This window comes from Eucyclogobius newberryi, unplaced genomic scaffold (assembly GCF_026437365.1).
Source record: "Eucyclogobius newberryi isolate DKJ021-1_F unplaced genomic scaffold, fEucNew1.0.hap1 SCAF_22, whole genome shotgun sequence".
Taxonomy (NCBI): domain Eukaryota; kingdom Metazoa; phylum Chordata; class Actinopteri; order Gobiiformes; family Gobiidae; genus Eucyclogobius; species Eucyclogobius newberryi.
Window position 1 is genome coordinate 25,571,187 of NW_027315857.1, and position 22,531 is coordinate 25,593,717.

A 22,531-nucleotide genomic window follows, 5' to 3' on the forward strand; every position below is an offset into this window, starting at 1 on the left:
AGGCTCTATTCAGGCTGTCATTCAGGCTCTATTCAGGCTCTCACTCAAGCTCTCATTCAAGTTCTCATTCAGGCTCTCATTCAGGCTCTCACTCAGGCTCTATTCAGGCTCTCACTCAGGCTCTCATTCAAGCTCTCACTCAGGCTCTATTCAGGCTCTCATTCAGGCTCTCACTCAGGCTCTATTCAGGCTCTCATTCAGGCTCTCACTTTGGCTCTATTCAGGCTCTATTCAGGCTCTATTCAGGCTCTCACTCAGGCTCTCATTCAAGCTCTCATTCAGGCTCTCATTCAGGCTCCAATCAGTCTCTCATTCAGGCTCTCATTTAGGCTCTATTCAGGCTCTCACTCAAGCTCTCATTCAAGTTCTCATTCAGGCTCTCATTCAAGCTCTCATTCAGGCTCTCATTCAGGCTCTCACTCAGGCTCTCATTCAAGCTCTCATTCAGGCTCTCATTCAGGCTCTCACTCAGGCTCTCATTCAAGCTCTCATTCAGGCTCTCATTCAGGCTCTCATTCAGGCTCTCACTCAGGCTCTCATTCAAGCTCTCATTCAGGCTCTATTCAGGCTCTCATTCAGGCTCTATTCAGGCTCTATTCAGGCTCTCACTCAAGCTCTCATTCAAGTTCTCATTCAGGCTCTCATTCAGGCTCTCACTCAGGCTCTATTCAGGCTCTCATTCAGGCTTTCACTCAGGCTCTCATTCAGGCCCTCACTCAGGCTCTCACTCAGGCTCTCATTCAAGCTCTCATTCAGGCTCTCATTCAGGCTCTCACTCAGGCTCTCACTCAGGCTCTCATTCAGGCTCTCATTCGGGCTCTCATTCGGGCTCTCATTCAGGCTCTATTCAGGCTCTCATTCAAGCTCTCATTCAGGCTCTATTCAGGCTCTCATTCAGGCTCTACTGAGGCTCTATTCAGGCTCTCATTCAGGCTCTATTCAGGCTCTATTCAGGCTCTATTCAGGCTCTCACTCAGGCTCTCATTCAAGCTCTCATTCAGGCTCTCATTCAGGCTCTCATTCAAGCTCTCATTCAGGCTCTCATTCAGGCTCTCACTCAGGCTCTCATTCAGGCTCTCACTCAGGCTCTCATTCAGGCTCTATTCAGGCTCTCATTCAGGCTCTCACTTTGGCTCTCATTCAAGCTCTCATTCAAGCTCTCATTCAGGCTCTATTCAGGCTCTCATTCAGGCTCTACTGAGGCTCTATTCAGGCTCTCATTCAGGCTCTATTCAGGCTCTATTCAGGCTCTCACTCAAGCTCTCATTCAAGTTCTCATTCAGGCTCTCATTCAGGCTCTCACTCAGGCTCTATTCAGGCTCTCATTCAGGCTTTCACTCAGGCTCTCATTCAGGCTCTCACTCAGGCTCTCATTCAAGCTCTCACTCAGGCTCTCATTCAGGCTCCATTCAGTCTCTCATTCAGGCTCTCTCTCAGGCTCTCATTCAAGATCTCATTCAGGCTCTCATTCAGGCTCTCACTCAGGCTCTAACTCAGGCTCTCATTCAGGCTCTCATTCGGGCTCTATTCAGGCTCTCATTCAAGCTCTCATTTAGGCTCTATTCAGGCTCTCATTCAGGCTGTCACTTTGGCTCTATTCAGGCTCTCATTCAGGCTCTCATTCAGGCTCTATTCAGGCTCTCATTCAGGCTCTCATTCAGGCTCTCATTCAGGCTCTATTCAGGCTCTCATTCAGGCTCTATTCAGGCTCTCACTCAAGCTCTCATTCAAGTTCTCATTCAGGCTCTCATTCAGGCTCTCACTCAGGCTCTATTCAGGCTCTCACTCAGGCTCTCATTCAAGCTCTCATTCAGGCTCTCACTCAGGCTCTATTCAGGCTCTCATTCAGGCTCTCACTTTGGCTCTATTCAGGCTCTATTCAGGCTCTATTCAGGCTCTCACTCAGGCTCTCATTCAAGCTCTCATTCAGGCTCTCATTCAAGCTCTCATTCAGGCTCCATTCAGTCTCTCATTCAGGCTCTCATTCAGGCTCTATTCAGGCTCTCACTCAAGCTCTCATTCAAGCTCTCATTCAGGCTCTCATTCAGGCTCTCACTCAGGCTCTCATTCAAGCTCTCATTCAGGCTCTCATTCAGGCTCTCACTCAGGCTCTCATTCAAGCTCTCATTCAAGCTCTCATTCAGGCTCTATTCAGGCTCTCATTCAGGCTCTATTCAGGCTCTATTCAGGCTCTCACTCAAGCTCTCATTCAAGTTCTCATTCAGGCTCTCATTCAGGCTCTCACTCAGGCTCTATTCAGGCTCTCATTCAGGCTTTCACTCAGGCTCTCATTCAGGCCCTCACTCAGGCTCTCACTCAGGCTCTCATTCAAGCTCTCATTCAGGCTCTCATTCAGGCTCTCACTCAGGCTCTCATTCAGGCTCTCACTCAGGCTCTCATTCAAGCTCTCATTCAGGCTCTCATTCAGGCTCTCACTCAGGCTCTCACTCAGGCTCTCATTCAGGCTCTCATTCGGGCTCTCATTCGGGCTCTCATTCAGGCTCTATTCAGGCTCTCATTCAAGCTCTCATTCAGGCTCTATTCAGGCTCTCATTCAGGCTCTACTGAGGCTCTATTCAGGCTCTCATTCAGGCTCTATTCAGGCTCTATTCAGGCTCTATTCAGGCTCTCACTCAGGCTCTCATTCAAGCTCTCATTCAGGCTCTCATTCAGGCTCTCATTCAAGCTCTCATTCAGGCTCTCATTCAGGCTCTCACTCAGGCTCTCATTCAGGCTCTCACTCAGGCTCTCATTCAGGCTCTATTCAGGCTCTCATTCAGGCTCTCACTTTGGCTCTCATTCAAGCTCTCATTAAAGCTCTCATTCAGGCTCTATTCAGGCTCTCATTCAGGCTCTACTGAGGCTCTATTCAGGCTCTCATTCAGGCTCTATTCAGGCTCTATTTAGGCTCTCACTCAAGCTCTCATTCAAGTTCTCATTCAGGCTCTCATTCAGGCTCTCACTCAGGCTCTCATTCAGGCTCTCACTCAGGCTCTCACTCAGGCTCTCATTCAAGCTCTCATTCAGGCTCTCATTCAGGCTCTCATTCAGGCTCTCACTCAGGCTCTCATTCAGGCTCTCATTCAGGCTCTCACTCAGGCACTCAGTCAGGCTCTCACTCAGGCTCTCACTCAGGCTCTCACTCAGGCTCTCATTCAGGCTCTCATTCGGGCTCTATTCAGGCTCTCATTCAGGCTCTATTCAGGCTCTCATTCAAGCTCTCATTTAGGCTCTATTCAGGCTCTCATTCAAGCTCTCATTCAGGCTCTATTCAGGCTCTCATTCAGGCTCTATTTAGGCTCTATTCAGGCTCTATTCAGGCTCTCACTCAGGCTCTCATTCAAGCTCTCATTCAGGCTCTCACTCAGGCTCTCATTCAGGCTGTCACTTTGGCTCTATTCAGGCTCTCATTCAAGCTCTCATTCAGGCTCTATTCAGGCTCTCATTCAGGCTCTATTTAGGCTCTATTCAGGCTCTATTCAGGCTCTCACTCAGGCTCTCATTCAAGCTCTCATTCAGGCTCTCACTCAGGCTCTCATTCAAGCTCTCATTCAGGCTCTCACTCAGGCTCTCATTCAAGCTCTCATTCAGGCTCTCACTCAGGCTCTCATTCAAGCTCTCATTCAGGCTCTCATTCAGGCTCTATTCAGGCTCTCATTCAGGCTCTCATTCAGGCTCTATTCAGGCTCTCATTCAGGCTCTCATTCAGGCTCTATTCAGGCTCTCACTTTGGCTCTATTCAGGCTCTCATTCAAGCTCTCATTCAGGCTCTATTCAGGCTCTCATTCAGGCTCTACTGATAAAACGATGGAGATAGATGACATGTTTAATGTTAGATGATAAAACGGTGGAGATAGATGACATGTTTAATGTTAGATGATAGAACGATGGAGATAGATGACATGTTTAACGTTAGATGATAAAACGATGGAGATAGATGACATGTTTAATGTTAGATGATAAAACGATGGAGATAGATGACATGTTTAATGTTAGATGATAAAACGATGGAGATAGATGATATGTTTAATGTTAGATGATAAAACGATGGAGATAGATGACATGTTTAACGTTAGATGATAAAACGATGGAGATAGATGACATGTTTAACGTTAGATGATAAAACGATGGAGATAGATGATAGACAGATACATAGATGGGTGAATGTCAGGATGGAGATGATCAGCCATCACCAAAGTCACAAGATAAAATCATTTTCATGGAGAATGTTTTTGTGAGCGGCCGTGGCTGTATCGACACGGCGCTGCTTCAATAAATACGACAATACGGCATGTCCGGGGTTCAGCACCTGCGCGGGGCTGAGCAGCTGTTCAGTCACCTGCGCGGGGCTGAGCAGCTGTTCAGTCACCTGCGCGGGGCTGAGCAGCTGATCAGTCACCTGCGCAGGGCTGAGCAGCTGTTCTGCCGCGCCAGTGAGTGACAATAGAACTTCAGATCAACAAAGGGTCTAAAGCTGCGGCATCATGATGAAGTTTTGGGCAGCTCCTCCTGTTCATCCAGAATCCTTTCCTCGTCACAGAAGAGGATTTTCAGCAGGATCTCCACAGCTCGAGTCATTGATCTCAGGGAAATGCTGTATTAAGAGCGTTTTGAGACAACTGACCTGCTACTTCCTGGTTACAGACTGGTTGAAAGTGTGTTCTGGTCTTGACTAGGTTTGGATCGTCTTACAGCTGAGTCAGCTTTTTCCACTATGAACATCGTCAAAAACAAGTTCTAGGCTCAACAATGAACACTAGATATGAGCCTGAGAATGGCACGAACTTCATTCCAACCGAGATTTAAATGACTGACAGGTCAGCCACAGGCTCATTGTTCTCATTAAAGGTCCAGGACCCTATGAGAAGAGTCAAAGAAAAATAATTAAAAGAGAAAAGTTCAGAGAAAAGACTCAGTTCTGTTGCATTTCTCCCCCTTAAAGCCACTTGTTTTCTGGAGATGTGACTTTTTTTTTTTTGGGGGGGGGGGGGGGGGGGGGGGGCTGGGACCTCCTTATCTTGAGATCAAAGATGAGAGAATGTTAAGTCAATGCTCTGTTTGCACATTTTAGTTTTTTTTAAGTTATTTGAGAGAACAATTAGTTATTCCACTTTGCACTTCTTTTATTCTGAGGTTTGTGTTTTCTTTCATCTGAAATAAAGGACTTGAATTTATTTGCCTGGGACGACTTTTATTTATGGTAAAAGAGATAGTTCTGCACCAGTTCATTTCCTGCATTGGAAATTAAGAATAAATATTGTTGAAACAGATGAAAATGTCGACACCAAAGGACTTCGGTTCAGACCTTCTACTGGAACTAAATGTAATAACTGGACCTCAGTGACTTTGAATTGAATATCCCTGTGTTATGGATGATAGAAAGATGGATATAGCACAATAAAACAGTCAAAATTACACACAAAATAAAACAATGGTTTATCTAGACAGTTATTGGTGGATAGATCCACTGACGTGATCGAACGATACACGGAAAGACACAAAAGATGAGTGACCAAGGACGACACATGCGTTTTATCGTCCACATTTAATGTATTTAAAGTGTTTTATGATAAATCAATAACAAAACCGCAAACACAGATTTTGTTTCACACTTGAATAATTTGTTTATTCTCCAAAGCGTCCGAGTTTGTCACAAACGCACACGACAAACACCACAACTCAACACCTCCATCAACAATAGTGCAACATGGACCCAGTGTTTAACACAGAGCTGCGTTCAATAAGAGCTCTGTAAAACTCCCTTAAAGCATTTCATATATATATAACAAACATAATCAAAACACAATGGTAAACAACTTAAAAAACTAAATATTAAAATATTTTCCAAACAGTTTTTAAGCAAAAAAGTTTTCTTTTTTTCTCTTTATTTTTTGAACTTATATTTTACAACAAGTAAGAGCACTCAAGATCAAACGAATAAGTTAACATTAGTTTGGGTAAAGAAGAAAAACATAAAAACCAAAGACAGTTCAGTATTTTTAATAGAATCTATGAGAGGTTTGGGATTAGCCATGAAAACACATGTAAACACGGTTAAACGTCTCTGGTTAATATTTGTGATTTCATGTGGTTCATAAGGTCATCAAATATTGTTGACTGCATTTAACGGAACAAACCAGTAACATTTGTTATTGAATGTAAAAGTCATTTTAAAAGCTAAACAATAATAATAGAGGATTTTTTGCCGATTTGAGAACTCTTCTTGAAAAGTGCGCATGTGCACACTCAGCCCTGTGCGCGAGCACCAACAGCCGCGCTGCTACACGTGCCTTTGTTTATCAGCGTTTGTTTGATCGCATCGTCTCTCGCCTCCGCAGATTTCTGTCTCTTCTGAGCTCGAACAGTCTGTCTCTGTGGTCATTTTGTCCTGTAACTGAAGGAACTCTCTAAACACACACCTGCACATCAACCACGCATGTGCAGCCAGGGAAACCTGCTGCTCTCCTGGGAACGAGCCAGAACAAGCCTGCAGGTGTGCAGTAGCACGCAGGGAATGATTGATATGTGGGAGGACTAATCTGCTGTCCACGCCACGAGGAAATGAGCCTCAGATTTGGCACCAAAAATCCTCTATTATTCCTTTAAATGAGGTGTGCCTGATTAAAAAAAATAAATTCATAGCCCAGAGTGGAGTTTTGCCACCACGGTAAAGCTAACAACAACTAGCGTGCTAACGGCGCACCTCCTGGTTCTCGGGCGATGCAAGGGTCCTGTTTTGACCCTAAGAGCTGCTTTTACAATGTGTCTGTGTCCTAAACTACATCTGAAGTCTGAAGTCATCTAACGGTAATGTCTGCCCTTTGTCCTCTTGTAATTCTTAGAGCAGAAACAATTTGTTTAAGACCTCAGATATGACAGATAGTTAAACATGTTGTGTCCAGTGCCGGCCCAAGCCTTCAGGTAAACAAACCCGTCTTAGGGGCCCCCATCATGGCATAACTGTGTTTGTTTGAGTGTGGAACTCCTCCCCCTAAAATGTGCATTTGTATGATGTTTGTTCTTGTTTTCAGATGAACGTTGATGTTATCTAGTTGGCTAAAGTGCAATGTGACATTTGCCATAGTTTGTTGTACAATTTTAGATCCTGTTGGGGGCGCTTGGTGACTTTGGGGCCCCAAAATCAAACACAAAAAACACTTACTGTCAACGTTGATATTTTAAACTGGAGGAGCAGAGGTGGCCACACATTGATCGTTTTGAATAAGGAACCTCGTCCAATCCGCCGCTAAATGAGACGTTTCATGCGAGTTGCGAGTCATTACAAAAAAAAAATAAAAAAGAAAGAAAGGGAAAAAAAAGAGGGAAAACAGTGGACCAGACTGAAATGTTGGAGTCCGGCTGCCAGGCTAACAAACGGGAGCGACGCTACGAACAGAAACAAACAGCACTTCCTGGTTTGCATTTGATTGGCCTCTTTACAGCAGTGCTTATGGCATCGCTCCTGTCGGGCCCTTTAACCCAGTTCCTCTCATAAAACAGCATTTAAAATACTGAAGTGCGTGTTTAAAACCAGGCGCTCTGCAAAAGTCACACAGTTTCAAAGCCTTGCAACGCTATTTTGTGACTATTGTGCAACTCACACCCCACACGTAAGTCCCTTTACATATAAATATAACCTTTTCTCAAATGAAAATAAAACAATCTTTGACACAGTATTTTTTTCCCGTTGAGTTTGCGTAGTCGTAAAGTGCAAAAGGCGCGTCGCGGTAAACGTTTGAAATGTTCGACGTGGGCCCCTGCGCGCTCGTTTTGGCAGAAGACGGAAATGTCCGAACGCGCGAAAAGGAGAGACGTCTCCACGGCGCCAGAGGTTTAGGCCGGTTTGTATCAGGGACACGACGGAATCTACGGCTCACAACACGGACGGGTGAAATGCTGAGTTTGAAAGGACAAATATTATGCATTATTTGTGTCGTTATCAGCATTTAAACGTGCTCTTTCTTCTTTCTTTCTTTAAAAATTAGGGAGAGGACTTTCTAGCCAGGATTGATCAAACTAGTGTGAATGAAGCTAAATGTTCTCCTGCTGATTTCATGACGAGGAACAACGTGAGAACGGGGTTAGAAGAGAGAAAAGGTACAATTTGCATAATATGTGTCCTTTAATGTGAAAACTTTTCAACTTGTCTCCGTGGAGGTGTTATGGATTGGCTTGGAATGTTCTACAATATAGACCTTTTAAAATGTCATCAGAACGTTTAAACTAACTAAGCTGAAGGCAAAATGAAGCAGAACGACAAACTATTTCACAGATTTTTGGACATTAAAAATCAAATCATCATCAAAAATACTAATGGTTTTAATGTCTTAAAGAAATAGTAAAATAATAATACAACAATTTTGATGTTAGAAAATAGCATTTTCCAACATCAAAATTGTATTTGAGCTTCACAAAAAGTATTTGTGGATGAGTATGTAATAAAGCTCTAGAACTATTGTGAGGTCAACATAAGTGTTTTTGCAGTAAAAACTAAAAAAAAATCATAATAATCTCCATAACAAATGAATAACATAACAGAATAAGCTGAAGATAGTTTAATGCCATGCAGCGGAACATTCTCGGCAAAGCAATGACACCTCCAGAAAAGTTACACAGTGCGCCTTTAAACTTTCACTTTAGCCACTCCAAATCTGAATATATTTCACGCCCTTATTCAGGAATTTTACAAACGATTCTGAAGCCTTTCGTTACAAACAATGCAGCTTAAACTGCACAACTATAACTGTAATGATTGCATATATTTATATTGACTTTTAACTATAATAATTTGTATTTTGTTTCCCATTTTTGCCGGCTTTGTACCTGGTTTGAGTCCTGCCATATTGAAAAGCAGACGTACGACAAATGGGTTTGCGAAGTGACTATTGAGGCTTTGTAAGAGTAAACGACGCTAGGCTATGTTAGCTAGGTTAGCATGCAGGGACACACATTTTAACTATATATACAGGGCATTACAAACATGTTCATATGTTCACGCACAGTGTCTGACGGGGAAGCAGCAAAGCCAGCTCCATAAAGTACCATCGGAAATACAAAAAATATAAATCTTTAGTAATAATACAATAATAATAATAGCTTTTAAACCACAGACAAGGCAAAAAACTCAAAAAATATTCAACTTTTTCCAAATACAATCATTGCAAAGACGGAGAAATCTTCCGCGAGAGACATTTTTTTTACTAATATTTTAACGCCGCCAATGTCTTCAAGTATGTTCCGTTTACTAATATATAACAATACTAAAACCACTTTTGTTTTCACGTCGACATGAAATTACTGATTTTCGCAGCGCAACGTTTCACACCACAGTCTATCAAGAACCACCACAACGTCAAGGCCTCGGTCAAATCACGACAGCATAATTATTCACATGAGTTAGAAGTTACATTCGTTGGTAGGTTATGTTTTTTTTGCAAAACGTAAAAGTTAAAAGTCCGTTCGAGGCCGTTTTCGTTTGTGCCGTCGCCGTTTCGGGGCGAAACATCTCGTGGCAGTAGCGACGGCGAATAAATAAGGCTAAAATCGAGAACTCAAAACGACCCAAAAACGAAAGCTAAACCGTAAAAGCTAAAATGGCGCATGCAAAGACGTCGCCGCGTACAAACTCGTCCTCTCGCTCCTCGCTTTTGGAGGCGGGGTTACGTCGACGGACGGCGCCGCGAAAAAAACAGTGACGTTTGTGATATTTGAAACGCCGAGGACTGAGAGGAGTCGGGAGGCGAGTTGAACCCCCGGCGTCTCACTCGGCGGTCCGGGAAAAGGCGTGATGGGCGGCGGCGGCGGCGGGAGAGCAGCAGAGGGCGCTGGTTCTGGTCGAAAAGCAACCTTGGACTTCGGCCTCTTCAGTTTCCTGAGAAATCATCCCCGGCTTTGACTTCCAGAGTTCCTACAAGAAAACGACGAGAAACTACATCAGAACGACAATGTTTTCATAATTTAACGCACCAAAAAAATGGATTGAAGGTACGTTTTGTAACTTCTCTGGTCGAGCGTCTTGTCTCGTGGAAATGTCATGGCTTCGTTTTTATTCCTCTTAAGGCCTTAGTTATTTTATTATTTGGTTTACGGATCCGCCGCACTTAGATGATTGATTTCTACAATATAAATAAAATAAATTATTATCAATTTTTTTTTACAAAGTATCGCTGAAAACGCAAAATAGCATTAAATTAAATGTAAAAAGCGGTATTAAGTCAAAAGATAAGAGCGCGTGAAGCAATTTCTCGCCAAACTCCTGCGGGAGTCATTTATTGTGGAAAGCGTTGCTGTGCCTGCGCGCGGCCCCGGCGAGAGCGCGCGGCCCCGGCGAGAGCGCGCGTGCCCGTCTCCCTGCTGCTGCGCGCATTTACATCGCAAATACACATTTTAAACCTGTTTACCACATTTTCTTCAGCGCGTTTTGCCATGACTGGGTGGGTGGGGGTGGCTGCACACTTAAGCATCAGTTATGTCTGTCTAAAACACGCTAAATCTACTGTTACACTCACTTGCGCACCCCCCCTCTCCTCCTGTGGTGCGTTTTGGGCAAACCCGGAAGAAAACATCTTTTGAAATTGAAATTGTATTTATATTTCGTCCACCTGTGCAATATATTTAATTCAAAAATCCGTAAACCAGGTAATAAAATAACTGCGGCCTGAACACCAGCTGCATGAGAACCAACTGCCACCAGACCAAGAATTCTACTGTAAATCTGACTGTTATTATTTCTCAACACATTGTACATTTTAAATTTGTTTTCGGCAGTCAGAATATTAGAGTTATGGACATATCGAAGCCGAAGCAGATACTCGTTGAGCAGGTTTTGATGTGTAAAAAACACACAAAAAACAGAACAAAATTTGATCTTGTGCTTCATCAGAACTCGAATAAGACCACAAGGAAACATAAAGAAAGTATTATTGTTCAGCGTGTACAGTCCCAGTCTTGTCCTGTAGAGGGACTGAAACCTGAAGAAGCTGTTGGTCTGTGCTGCGTCTGTACCTGGTCTGTGCCCGGTCTGTATCCGGTGTGTACCCAGTCTCTACCCGATCTGTAACCGGTCTATGCTCTGTCTCTACCCGGTCTCTACCCGGTCTCTACCCGGTCTGTACCTGACATGGAGCTGTTGGACTTCTGCTTGTGCAGCTTCTCTCGGTCCTTCTTCACTTTGGGGATGATCTTTAGCTTCATGCTGCTGCTGCTGCTGCTGCTGCCACTTTTACTGCTGCGCATCACCTCCTGAACAGACACGCCCACAAGTGACCCGAGGGCCGGCACAAGGGTCAAAGGTTGACTGTCGTACACTATAATGTCTGACCTGCTGTAAAGCCCGAGAGCAAATGAGGAGGACAACAACAACAACAACAGCAACTGCTGTCCAGCTCTTTTAGCCAATGACATTTGACTTGAATGGCATCACAAAATAAAAGTCTTCATATCAAAATGTGTTTTTAGTCAGCATCAAAGTCAGCATTACGACTACTGACTGAAATATAAACGTGGGCTGAGGTTAACTCTTTTCATCCCAGCTGATTTTCCCTAAAACGCATCGCTGTGTTATGAAAAAGAGGAAAGGACTAGTTCTGTTGCGATTGTGTCTTTAATTAAAGCGCCCCCTACAGTTTGGACGACTCACTGAACTAAAATGCAGTTGAGATAAATATATTTAAAATTTTACTAAAAATTGTACCTGTGACTATTGCTTTTTTTTTAAAAAAGTTTATCATTTAACTTCCTTTTTGTAATTGATGACATCATAGTAGGAAATTACCCAGCACACACTGGGCCAAAACTCATCTAATGTCGCTGTTCCTTTTTTTTGTGTGAAAAATAATTATATATGAGAGCAACTTTATTTTGTTGAACTAATGTTTAGAGTCAAAAAAGTTGTTTCTTTGAGTACAATCTGCATAAACTTTAGCTGGAGTGAGTGTCCCTTGTGTGATGTCACTTCCTGTCATTTTCTACAGATTTTCTCACCAAATACCTGCTCGATTGGTGTAAAACTATCATTTATATGTACAACAGTCAGAAATATACAAAATAAAGTCAAAATTAGGACATTTTGGCGCAAACTAAATAAAGAGCTAAGTAACATTTTCACCTTATTAACGTCTTTGTAAGTCCCTGTAATTGTTAGATATGTGTTTTCGGGGCGTTTGAAGTGTCCGTTGTCGCCCCCTGCTGTCTCTGAACAGAAAACCAGCCTGAACATTTGCCAACATCGACAACTCTCCTGAGAAACCCTGGCTCTTTTATCATATTTTGCAACGTGAAATGTCTTTATCATTGCTTTTGTGTCCGTCTTCTGACACTGTATTCTCACAAAGGAGCGGCAGGGGGAGCTCTATCGCCAGGGCTACTATGTTCAGGAGATCACGTTGTTGGTTTAGTGACATTCAGATCCAGCTGGTGACAATACTTTAGTACTTGCTTTGGTCACCTCGTCGTTGCACTGCATGAGAGGACAGATCCAGTGGATGTCGTCCAGTTTGTGGAGCTCGGCGCTGAGTGAGTTCAGAGTGGTCCTCAGCTCCTCCTCCTCCGAACACTCTGACTGTAACACACACAACACACACACTCTTATTGTAACACACACAGCACACTCATATTGTAACACACACAGCACACGCACACTCAGACTGTAACACACACAACACACACACTCTTATTGTAACACACACAGCACACTCATATTGTAACACACACAGCACGCGCACACTCAGAATGTAACACACAAAACACACACGGCTCTTTACGTGTAAATGGATTGTTAGGGTTTTTTCACAGGTCACTTTAGAGTTGAATCAGGATTGGTTTGTCTGGAGAGAACTCTGGTCCGGACCGGAAACGAGAACTCTGGTCCGGACCGGAGACGAGAACTCTGGTCCGGACCGGAGACGAGAACTCTGGTCCGGACCGGAGACGAGAACTCTGGTCCGGACCGGAGACGAGAACTTGACGAGAACTCTGGTCCGGACCAGAGACGAGAAATCTAGTCCGGACCGGAGACGAGAACTCTGGTCCGGACCGGAGACTTGACGAGAACTCGACGAGAACTCGACGAGAACTCGACAATAACTCTGGTCCAGGCCTGAGACGAGAACTCTGGTATGGACCGAAGAGGATTGGAACTCAATGAGCGGAACAAAACCAGGAAGTGACCAGGAACTACTTATATCTTCCTATAAGTGATCTGTTCTTCTGTATCTACCTCTGCATCTACCTGCGTTGCACCAATGAAATTTCCCCATGTGGGACAATAAAGGAATATCTTATCTTATCTTATCTTATCTTAAGTGACCAGGAAGTGAGACACACTGAGACACACGTGAGGCTCAGGATCCAAACAAACTCCTGTGTGAGATTGACAATGGGACAAACATGGGAAAAGTGGCCTATATTCATTCATAATCTGTCATGTAAATGTGATGATGTCAGAGGAACAGACCAGTATGTTTCCGTCCAGGAGCATCTTGGTCTCGGCCTGAAGGACTTTGCTGCTGTTGACGATCTCCACAGCTGCGCTCCGACTCAGGCACTGCAAGACACGCCACGCAATGAAGCGTTTTAGATGTGGATGACCAGCATGAATAGATCTGCTGAGCTTCTCCCTGCGCAAAGGCCAACATTCTAGAAGATCTGGAAGGAATTCTAAGTCAGTTGTTTAATCAAACGCATTTTCCCACTTTCTTCTTCCTAATCCATCATAGCAAATCGCCTCACCCCTTTTCTCTCCTTTTTTCTCCTTTTCTCTCCTCTTCTCCCCTTTTGCTTTGAATAAAATCTAAACAAGGCATAGGTCTTATCATTTGTATCAATATAAATCCATGAAAGTATAACTTCATATAAGTGTTTTTGTATTGATCATTGCAGTAAAAGATGGTCAGAGCGGAGTCATCTTTTTAGACATTAAATCAAGTCCAGGCAGAAGATATTTGCTGTTTAAACGTTGCCAAGATAAGAAGCCAAATTTGGACTTGTGAAAACTAACATTGTGTGTGCTTATCTTGGGACCATTAACCACATGTGGAGTGTTTTGTGAACTTTTGACCCCGGACTGCTAAACTCTGAACCAATAAAACAAAGGAGATATGCAGAGAGAGCTCAGAGATGTTAGTGACGCCCTGTGACTGAGACCTCCAGCATTTCTCATCGCACGAGTAAATAACTGCCTCCTGTGTCGTTCTTGTTTTTATGGAATGTTTTGAGCTTAACTCTTGAGGCCAAGAGACCCGTGGACAGACGAGCTGTGGAGCCGTAACCTGTGAAGACCGTGGCCACGGCAGTGAGGGTAGTAAATCTTTTCTCACCATCCGTTCGGGGACAGAAGCTCGGCTTCACAGCCCGTCTCTCCCGTCACCCCGGGAGAGACGGGCGAAAAGAAGACAGAGGAAGGTGGGTAAGAAAATCTGTCATATTTGTTATGTAGTAGAAGAGAAAAGTGCACTGTGTAAAGCCTAAATGCAAATGTTGAGTAAGAAAAACAAAACAAAAAGGGCTGCAGAAAAAAGGTTGATCAAACCTTGAGTCACCGAACCCTAAAAATTCCCGTAAAATCCAAAACCATGTTACCTAGTCTCCGGATAGGAACAGAGTTAGGACGGAAGAAAAAATAAATAAATGTAGAACATCAACATTTGTAATAGTAATAGTTGTTGATGTTCAAAATTAGGATTGGAGGGAGATGCAAAATAAATGCCTGCTAAAAATGGAAAAACGCGAATACTTAAAACATTGGGAAAAGAGAAAATTAAGTGTGCAAAATACCATTGAATTGAAAAGAAAAGTTCAAGAAAAACCAGAAAAGGAAAAGAAAAAAAGATGAAGAATTAAAAATGACAGCGTTATGCTGTGCCGATGCAAAAAAATGTAAGAAATGAATAAAGAGGGCAAAATTAAAGAAAAAATAAAATAAAAAATAAACTGAAATTTGCTTTAACAAAAAAAGAAAAGGACAATGAAACCACTCCCCTCAGGAGACAGCGTCCAGATCCTGAAACCCCTGGTTGCTGCTGCAGCGACGGCGCTAAACCCCACCCCACCACCAAGAGAAGAGGGGGAGGAGGAGACCTGAGATAATTGAGTGACAGGTCCTTGAAGACCTGAGATACAACAAAATATTGAAACTGTGCCAGTTGTGTATGTGTGAATTTAAGTGCGATGGGAGTGAACGCTTTTGAAGCAATGGATGAAGGGAAACCAAACGGTGTTATAACAAAGTTGTTGTTTCAACGTTTGTTGAAGTAGATTGAGAGACCAGCTCATTAAGGCTTTAGGTGGAAGGAAGTAGGAGTCTAAAACGTTCTGTATTTCTGGGATAGAGCCCCAAGTGCATGGCCGGATCAGACAATAGGTTTGACCTAGAAACTTGCCACGCAGGAAATACACTACGGTCCATGAATCATTCTCCTATAATTCCAACCCTACTCTGTAACTAAGAATTGATATCAAATGTTGTAAATGAAGTTGAAAGATAAGCTAATAGAACATATGTAAGCAATTACCCCTGTCCTTAGACCAGGGGTGGGGAATTATTTTCCTCCAAGGGCCATATTCGAATCCAGGCAAGTAGCGGAGGGCCGGCCCGCCATCATTGGTGTGAAAAAAAAAAATCCCAAAAATGAAATATCAAATAAAATATAACTTTTCTGTCAAATATAGGCTATTGAATATATTATTTAATTGATTTCACGTCATATGTATTAAGAATACACGTGCAGAAAGATGTCTGAGGGCCAAAAAGGATTTATTTTTTTATTTTTTTTAATATTACTTGGACAAGCTTGGGCCGTAGTTTGCCCACCCCTGCCTTAGACCCTCCTTCTCGGCCAGGAAAAGCTATATGAAAGATATTAATGATAATTCTAATTATACTAAAAGGCCTATATGATAGTTTCTGTATCATTGTTTCAACCAATTTAAAGCAATTCTAGAAAAATAAATATGCGGTAAAATGGGGACCTATTGTTCAAAAAATGGGTCAAATGATAAAGTAAATGGGGAGTCAAAATGTATTGTGTGGGAGTCAGCATATATACTTCCAGCCATTTCTGGAGTGGACTTTCCTCCTCCTCCCTTCATCCTTCATCCTCCCTCCTCCCCCCCTCCCTCCTCCTCACCTCTGGACTAGAGAGCTTAGCCTCCGTCAGCACCAGAGCCGTGGCGTTGACGGCGTGCGCCAGCTCCTGCTCCACCAGCTTGTGGCTCTTCGCCGTTTCACGAATCCTGCGAAACGAGAGGGAGGAGAAAGTGAACGGCCTGAAACGCAGCGTGTAATTATCGTTTCTACGCCGTTGGTAATGGTCTAATTGCAACGATCGCGGCAATTAGATGAAGTAATTAACCCCGCGGCCGCAAGGAAAAGTGTCCACGCCTCTCTGTTGTGTCGAATGCTCCAGTCCGGCTCGTATCGTCAGTCAGCGTTGGTTTTACTGTTCGGAGGTGTTTTGTTCCCGCTGAAGACAATTATCAGATAACGCGGAAAATAACGGTAGTAAATCCAAACAGAGGTGAGAAGACGAGACGGAGCAGAAACATAAGCGTCAATTAGTGAAATAATGGACAATTTCAGTGAGATTCAGAAATAACGTGTGTTTGGCCGAGGACATTTTGAGAGATCGTTTGTAAATAAATATGTAAAAATTAATGTTTTCATTACTGTATTTTTCCGAACTATATGTCGCACCAGCCCAAAAATGCATAATAGAGAAGAAAAAAAACATATATAAGTATATTTGATGAAATCCAAGACCAAGAACAGACATTTAATCTGTAAATGCAGTTTAAAATAATTAGAGAACATGGTTAATAGGTGTACGTATGCTAACGCTAACACCTTCAGCTACATGACGTATGCTAACGCTAACACCTTCAGCTACATGATGTATGCTAACGCTAACACCTTCAGCTACATGAGGCACAGACAGAACTGTGGTAAGTGTCTGGTATGTTAACGTAACATATGAACAGTTATTCAGATAACTATAGCATAAAGAACATGCTAACAAGTTTAGCAAAGCATCAGTTTTACCCCAAATCACTAAATCCATTGAATTCTTCTTCCTCTGTGTCACTTCTAAACAACTCCACAAACTCCAGAGGAAGTGCAGATTCTTCTTCTGTGTTGCTTAGAGCCTAGAGCGCCCTTTTGCGGTTGCCAGTGTGAAAATAAGGAATAATATTACATATAAGTCGCTCTGGAGTATAAGTCGCACCTATGAAAAAAGGTGTGACTTATAGTCTGGAAAATACGGTATGTTGCATTTAATTAGAAGAAGAACAATGTTAAGCATAGCATTGTGTTAATTGGAATATTTGAGGGTAAGGTCTTTGTATTCTTTACATTTCTGATGCTCTTCAATGAAACTCTTTCTCTGAAACTTCTGTCACTCACTTGTTGATGAGCGTGTCGGCCACCAGCCCGAGCTGCTGCACCTGCGCACACTCCTCCTCCGTCAGATACTCCATGGATTGCTGCGAGTTCAGCCGCGGCCGGATCTCTCTGTACGGGTCCACCTTCATCTTGTCCTCCCACGACTTCAGGGTGCTCTCGAACGCCTGCGGAATCCAAAGACCTTTAGCCATTCCAAGTGAGTGTGTGTGTGTGTGAGGGAGGGGCGTGGCTAAAGCTAGCATGAACAGGAACGGTTTTGCCTCATTTCTTTGACTACTCTGCAAAGCCTCTACGCCGCGTTTGAACCTCTCTTTATGTCATGCTTTGGCTTTGGATCATGTCAGACGCATTATGACCTGAAAATATCATATTTTTGCTCTTGCTGAAGCGAGTGCCGTGTGGCGATAAACAGGACATAGCTGTTGCTAACGCGCTTTGCTAGCTTTGTGTCGCTACGGCTCAACGTATAAGTTAGCATCAGTGGAAATACGGCGATTAAGCACAAGATCAAGTCAGAGTTTGGACTGATAAAGAGGAAGTGTTGGTCACTTTTTGTGGCTTTGAGTGGCATTTTGTTGCGTTTTGTCGTCACGTTTTTGTAGTAGTAGTAGCATCATTTGCAGTTGCATTTTGTCACTCTTAAGCTGCTTTTTTGTGCCTTTTACTCAGGTCTTGTCACTTTTGGTCAGCTTTTATTGCTAATAGTCCCTCATGTCATGTTTTGTTGCTTTCAGTCATGTTTTTGTGACTTTTTGTTGTTTTTAGTTTTAGTTTGTTGTTGATTGTTTGTTGTTTTTGTCACATTTTTGTGTCGCTTAGAAATTGTTTTTAAGAAATCAAAAATGTTCTTTTCTCTTTCCATTCCGTTTGTGTTCTCCCTGGTCCAATGATCTATGGCTAAAGTGTTCTAAGTGTGCACGAGCCAGACCTCTTTTGAAGCTCTTGGGGTCTGCTTTAGCTTGTACAAACAGTTCATTTAACACACCTTCACAACAGTCTGAAAGGCCTGTGTCTTACCCGGTCTCTGGTGAGCATCTGCTCCCGGGTCTTACCTTCACGACAGTCTGAAAGGCCTGCGTCTTACCCGGTCTCTGGTGAGCATCTGCTCCCGGGTCTTACCTTCACGACAGTCTGAAAGGCCTGCGTCTTACCCGGTCTCTGGTGAGCATCTGCTCCCGGGTCTTACCTTCACGACAGTCTGAAAGGCCTGCGTCTTACCCGGTCTCTGGTGAGCATCTGCTCCCGGGTCTTACCTTCACGACAGTCTGAAAGGCCTGCGTCTTACCCGGTCTCTGGTGAGCATCTGCTCCCGGGTCTTACCTTCACGACAGTCTGAAAGGCCTGCGTCTTACCCGGTCTCTGGTGAGCATCTGCTCCCGGGTCTTACCTTCACGACAGTCTGAAAGGCCTGCGTCTTACCCGGTCTCTGGTGAGCATCTGCTCCCGGGTCTTACCTTCACGACAGTCTGAAAGGCCTGCGTCTTACCCGGTCTCTGGTGAGCATCTGCTCCCGGGTCTTACCTTCACGACAGTCTGAAAGGCCTGCGTCTTACCCGGTCTCTGGTGAGCATCTGCTCCCGGGTCTTACCTTCACGACAGTCTGAAAGGCCTGCGTCTTACCCGGTCTCTGGTGAGCATCTGCGCCCGGTTCTTGTGCACGATCTTGAGCACTCCCGGAGGCTGCACCCAGGCCTCTCCGTCCACCTGCACCGGGACGCCCTCCTCGCCCAGGATCGAGATCTTCACCTGACGACACTGAGACACCACAAAAGTCACAACACTGTTAACGGCGCAGAAATAAACAGGAAAACAATAGCTCTTATTTTTGCTAAACTTTTCGTTCACTCCACATAGTCCATTGAACGTACCTTTGCTGTGGCATCTCATGTTGAAAGCGTACACAACTTTCTATCTGTCAGTTATCAGGATTTGGTGTTGAAAAAGCTTTTCTTGAGCTTCTCTTTATAAGCTCGTCTTCTCTGCTCCTTCTCCTCACAACAACACCCACTTTCAAGTCTCGCACCTTTGCGACATTGTCCTAGGTTGAGATCTGGGGGTCTCCTCTGCTGTTTTACAGACCATAAATCATCATTGTAATCCCCTCTGCTGCCAGTAGATGGACCGCTAACACAAATCTCAGTGAGGGAAATTGCTGACTGTGAAAAACCTGTGTGGTTTTCAGTAGAAACATTATTTTAAGCTCCAAAACATGAGATGCCAATACAAAGGATCAGGTGTAAAGGACAAGAACAACACGAACGATACAGATGATGTGTCCTCTAACATGTTGTCGTTACCTGAGCGATTCTGTGATGCTGCAGGTTTATGACTCTGGACACCGCCATCTGCATGCTCCCGAAAACAGCCACCACCTCCAGCTTCTTATCATCGAACGAGGGAGCGCCAAAGTTCTGTCAAAACAACATTTCGGTAACGTCCTCTGCAGCCACGTTCGCAATGCGCTTCAGCACGGCTATTTTCATGGCGGCCATAACTAATGTTTTATTAATAAATACAACCTAAATCGTAGCTGAATTATACATTTTAATCATGAGACTGATCTGAGCGAGTCACGAAAAGACGTTTAGTAATTCCGTGTTTGTGTGTGTGAGGATAGTGGCTAAAGCTAGATCGCACAGGAACAGTTTTGCCTCATTTCTTTGACTTCTCTAAAAGCCTCCACGCCGCGTTTGAACCCCTCTTTATGTCATGCTTTGGATCATGTTAGACGCATTAGGACCTGGAAATATCACATTTTGGCTCTTGACAAAGCGAGTGCCGTGCGGCGATAAACAGGAAACTTTAGCACAAGATCAAGTCTGAGTTTGGACTGATGAAGAGGAAGAGTCACTTTTAGTGGTTGCTTTATGTTGCATTTTCACACTTTTGTTTTGTCACTCTAAAGGCACGTTGTTTTAAAACTTTTGTAATCTTTTATCACCAATAGTGTCTCAGATGTGTTTTGTCGCTGTCAATCGCTTTTAGTCACGTTTTGGTACCTCAAGTTGCTTAAAGGCGCAATGGACGATTTTTCGGCGATTTGAGAACTCAGGCGCAAGTGCGCACGCGGCTGCAGGTGAGCGGTAGGTGGATTTTATGATTGATACGTGGCAGGACTAATCGGCAGTCCACGCCACGAGGAAATAAGACTCAGATTTGGGCCAAAAAACTTGTCACTCTTAGTCACGTTTGCGTCCTTTTTGTCAAACTTTTGTCACTTTTAGTCACGTTTATGTAGCTTTTGTCACATTTTTGTCACTTTTAATCACGTTATTGTAGCTTTCTGTCACACCTTTGTCACTTTTAGACATGTTTTTGTCACATTTTTGTCACTTTCAGTCAGGTTTTTGTAGCTTTCTGTTACATTTTTGTCATTTTTAGTCACGTTTTTGTAGCTTTCTTTCACACTTTTGTCATTTTTAGTCACGCTTTTGTTGCTTTTTGACAAAAGAAAAATTCTGCTTTTTGCCTTCTTATTTTGGCTTGAGTCTGTGTTCTCATTTCATCAGGCGTTTCCCCATGAGTCTTAAAACCTGTAGTTAGGACCCTACAAACACATTCTGAAATCCAGTTTCCTGGATTAGTTCAAAACGTCAATCTAAACTTCTACTTACGTTGTCCTCTTTGGTCCCGCCCCAGAAGTTGATGCCTCCCGCGTAACTGGGGATGTTGAGCACAGCCAGGCCCTGCAGACTGGGAAGCGACATGGGAACGCCGTCGCACTGCAAACAACGCCGGCGGGGGGGAAGAGAGGGCAGGGGAGAGAGGAGAAATGAGCTCGGAGCCCCGCGGAAAAGGTGCGGCGTCTGCGCTCGTTCTGACTCACCTCCAGCTGAACGCGCTGCTCCAGGTTCTTGTAGGTTTTCTGCACCAGCTCTTTGGTTCCCAGGACGCCGTACCACATCATGTTTTTGGTGCGACTGCTGCGAACGGCGAGATGGACGGGTCAGTGCGGCGGTCAGCTCGCTCTGTCTGACCTCTACGTCGGAACAGGTCAGGGCAATATCTAATGCCTGTGCTGTTTGCGGTTTGTTTTTTGCACGGAACATTAAACTGGTGGCTTTGCGAGTCCGTTAAATGCAACATGGACGCTCAGGACTCTGCTGCGAACGATCGGTAAAAGTAGCAGTAAAGTAAACGCTTTGAAGAACTGGTTTAAATGTGTACGTCCAAGTTTGATTCGAGCGATTGACGAGAGAATTGTGCTACTCTTTGGTCGACGGGAGCATTTCCAATCGATGGGGCTTGAACTCAAACCCTCAAGGCAGAACGTGCAGTAGAAAGTACACCTCCTACTCTTGAATGCAGTGACATAAAAGTACAAAGTAAAGTACAGTACAGATACCTAAAGTTACAATACTTTTCCACCGCTGCTGACAGAGGATGGACATCTTAAATAAAATAACACTGCATGTAACTTTTTTTTTGCTTTTATGTATAAACATAAAGCATTTATTAAAATTTAATCAATTCAGTTTAATAATTAAAGCAATGAACGAATGCAGAGAAAATTAAATTACCTTCCTCCATCCAATAAAAATATTCTGTTTTCTTCAGACTCTTTTCTTAAACATGTCCATAGCTGGCCCACTTCGGGTTCAAAACGCTCAAGACATTGCGCACTATTGAGTGGCGCGCATTGGCTTTTGTTTGTGTCATATTTTAATTAGATGTTAAAAGATCACCATAATCCCATTTTAAAAACATTTTTTAATGAAATGCTCATGTTGTGTAACCGCTTGTTCAGTGTTTTTTAAAGTATGAAATATGTCTAACTTGACAATTTTGTGCATGATAATTCCAAACAATGCAATTATACATGATAAACCGCAATTAATCAGGGTCTGTTTGAAGTCATTTTTCACCCCCAGATCTACAATTTATTTTGTTTGTGAAATTTTCATTACATTTCCATCTCTAATCTTACGCATGAGACGTTTTTTCATTAAAAACCATGAGCTATACATTTATTTAACCGAGGCTGCGTGTTCGACAGTCTGCGTTCAGTCCAGGGGTTTCATTTATAAAGCAACCTATAAAGTGACATTTGATTGGTTCGGTCACAAAGATTCTGAACTTTGCACATCACGGCTTTCACGGACGAGAATGTCGACGATCTGTGCCAGGACGGAA

The 22,531-nt window shown here is 43.5% G+C and overlaps 1 protein-coding gene across 2 annotated transcripts in view; it reads right to left on the reverse strand.

Annotated features, from left to right (window-relative positions):
- Window positions 1-9,816: 9,816 nt before the first annotated feature.
- LOC140371625 (diacylglycerol kinase delta) overlaps window positions 9,817-22,531 on the reverse strand; it is a 79,627-nt gene continuing 66,912 nt past the window's right edge. The window contains exons 21-30 of one of the 2 annotated variants that reach the window (XM_072458797.1): window positions 21,225-21,321; window positions 21,013-21,120; window positions 19,696-19,809; window positions 19,019-19,153; window positions 17,399-17,562; window positions 16,125-16,230; window positions 13,454-13,543; window positions 12,446-12,559; window positions 11,115-11,241; window positions 9,817-9,907 (exon numbers count right to left, since the gene is read on the reverse strand). In XM_072458797.1, the coding sequence (XP_072314898.1) occupies window positions 9,864-9,907; window positions 11,115-11,241; window positions 12,446-12,559; window positions 13,454-13,543; window positions 16,125-16,230; window positions 17,399-17,562; window positions 19,019-19,153; window positions 19,696-19,809; window positions 21,013-21,120; window positions 21,225-21,321 (1,099 nt within the window). In that variant the 3' untranslated portion in view covers window positions 9,817-9,863. Of the gene's footprint in view, window positions 9,908-11,114; window positions 11,242-12,419; window positions 12,560-13,453; window positions 13,544-16,124; window positions 16,231-17,398; window positions 17,563-19,018; window positions 19,154-19,695; window positions 19,810-21,012; window positions 21,121-21,224; window positions 21,322-22,531 lie in introns of both variants that reach the window. The other variant, XM_072458798.1, reaches the window with a different exon arrangement.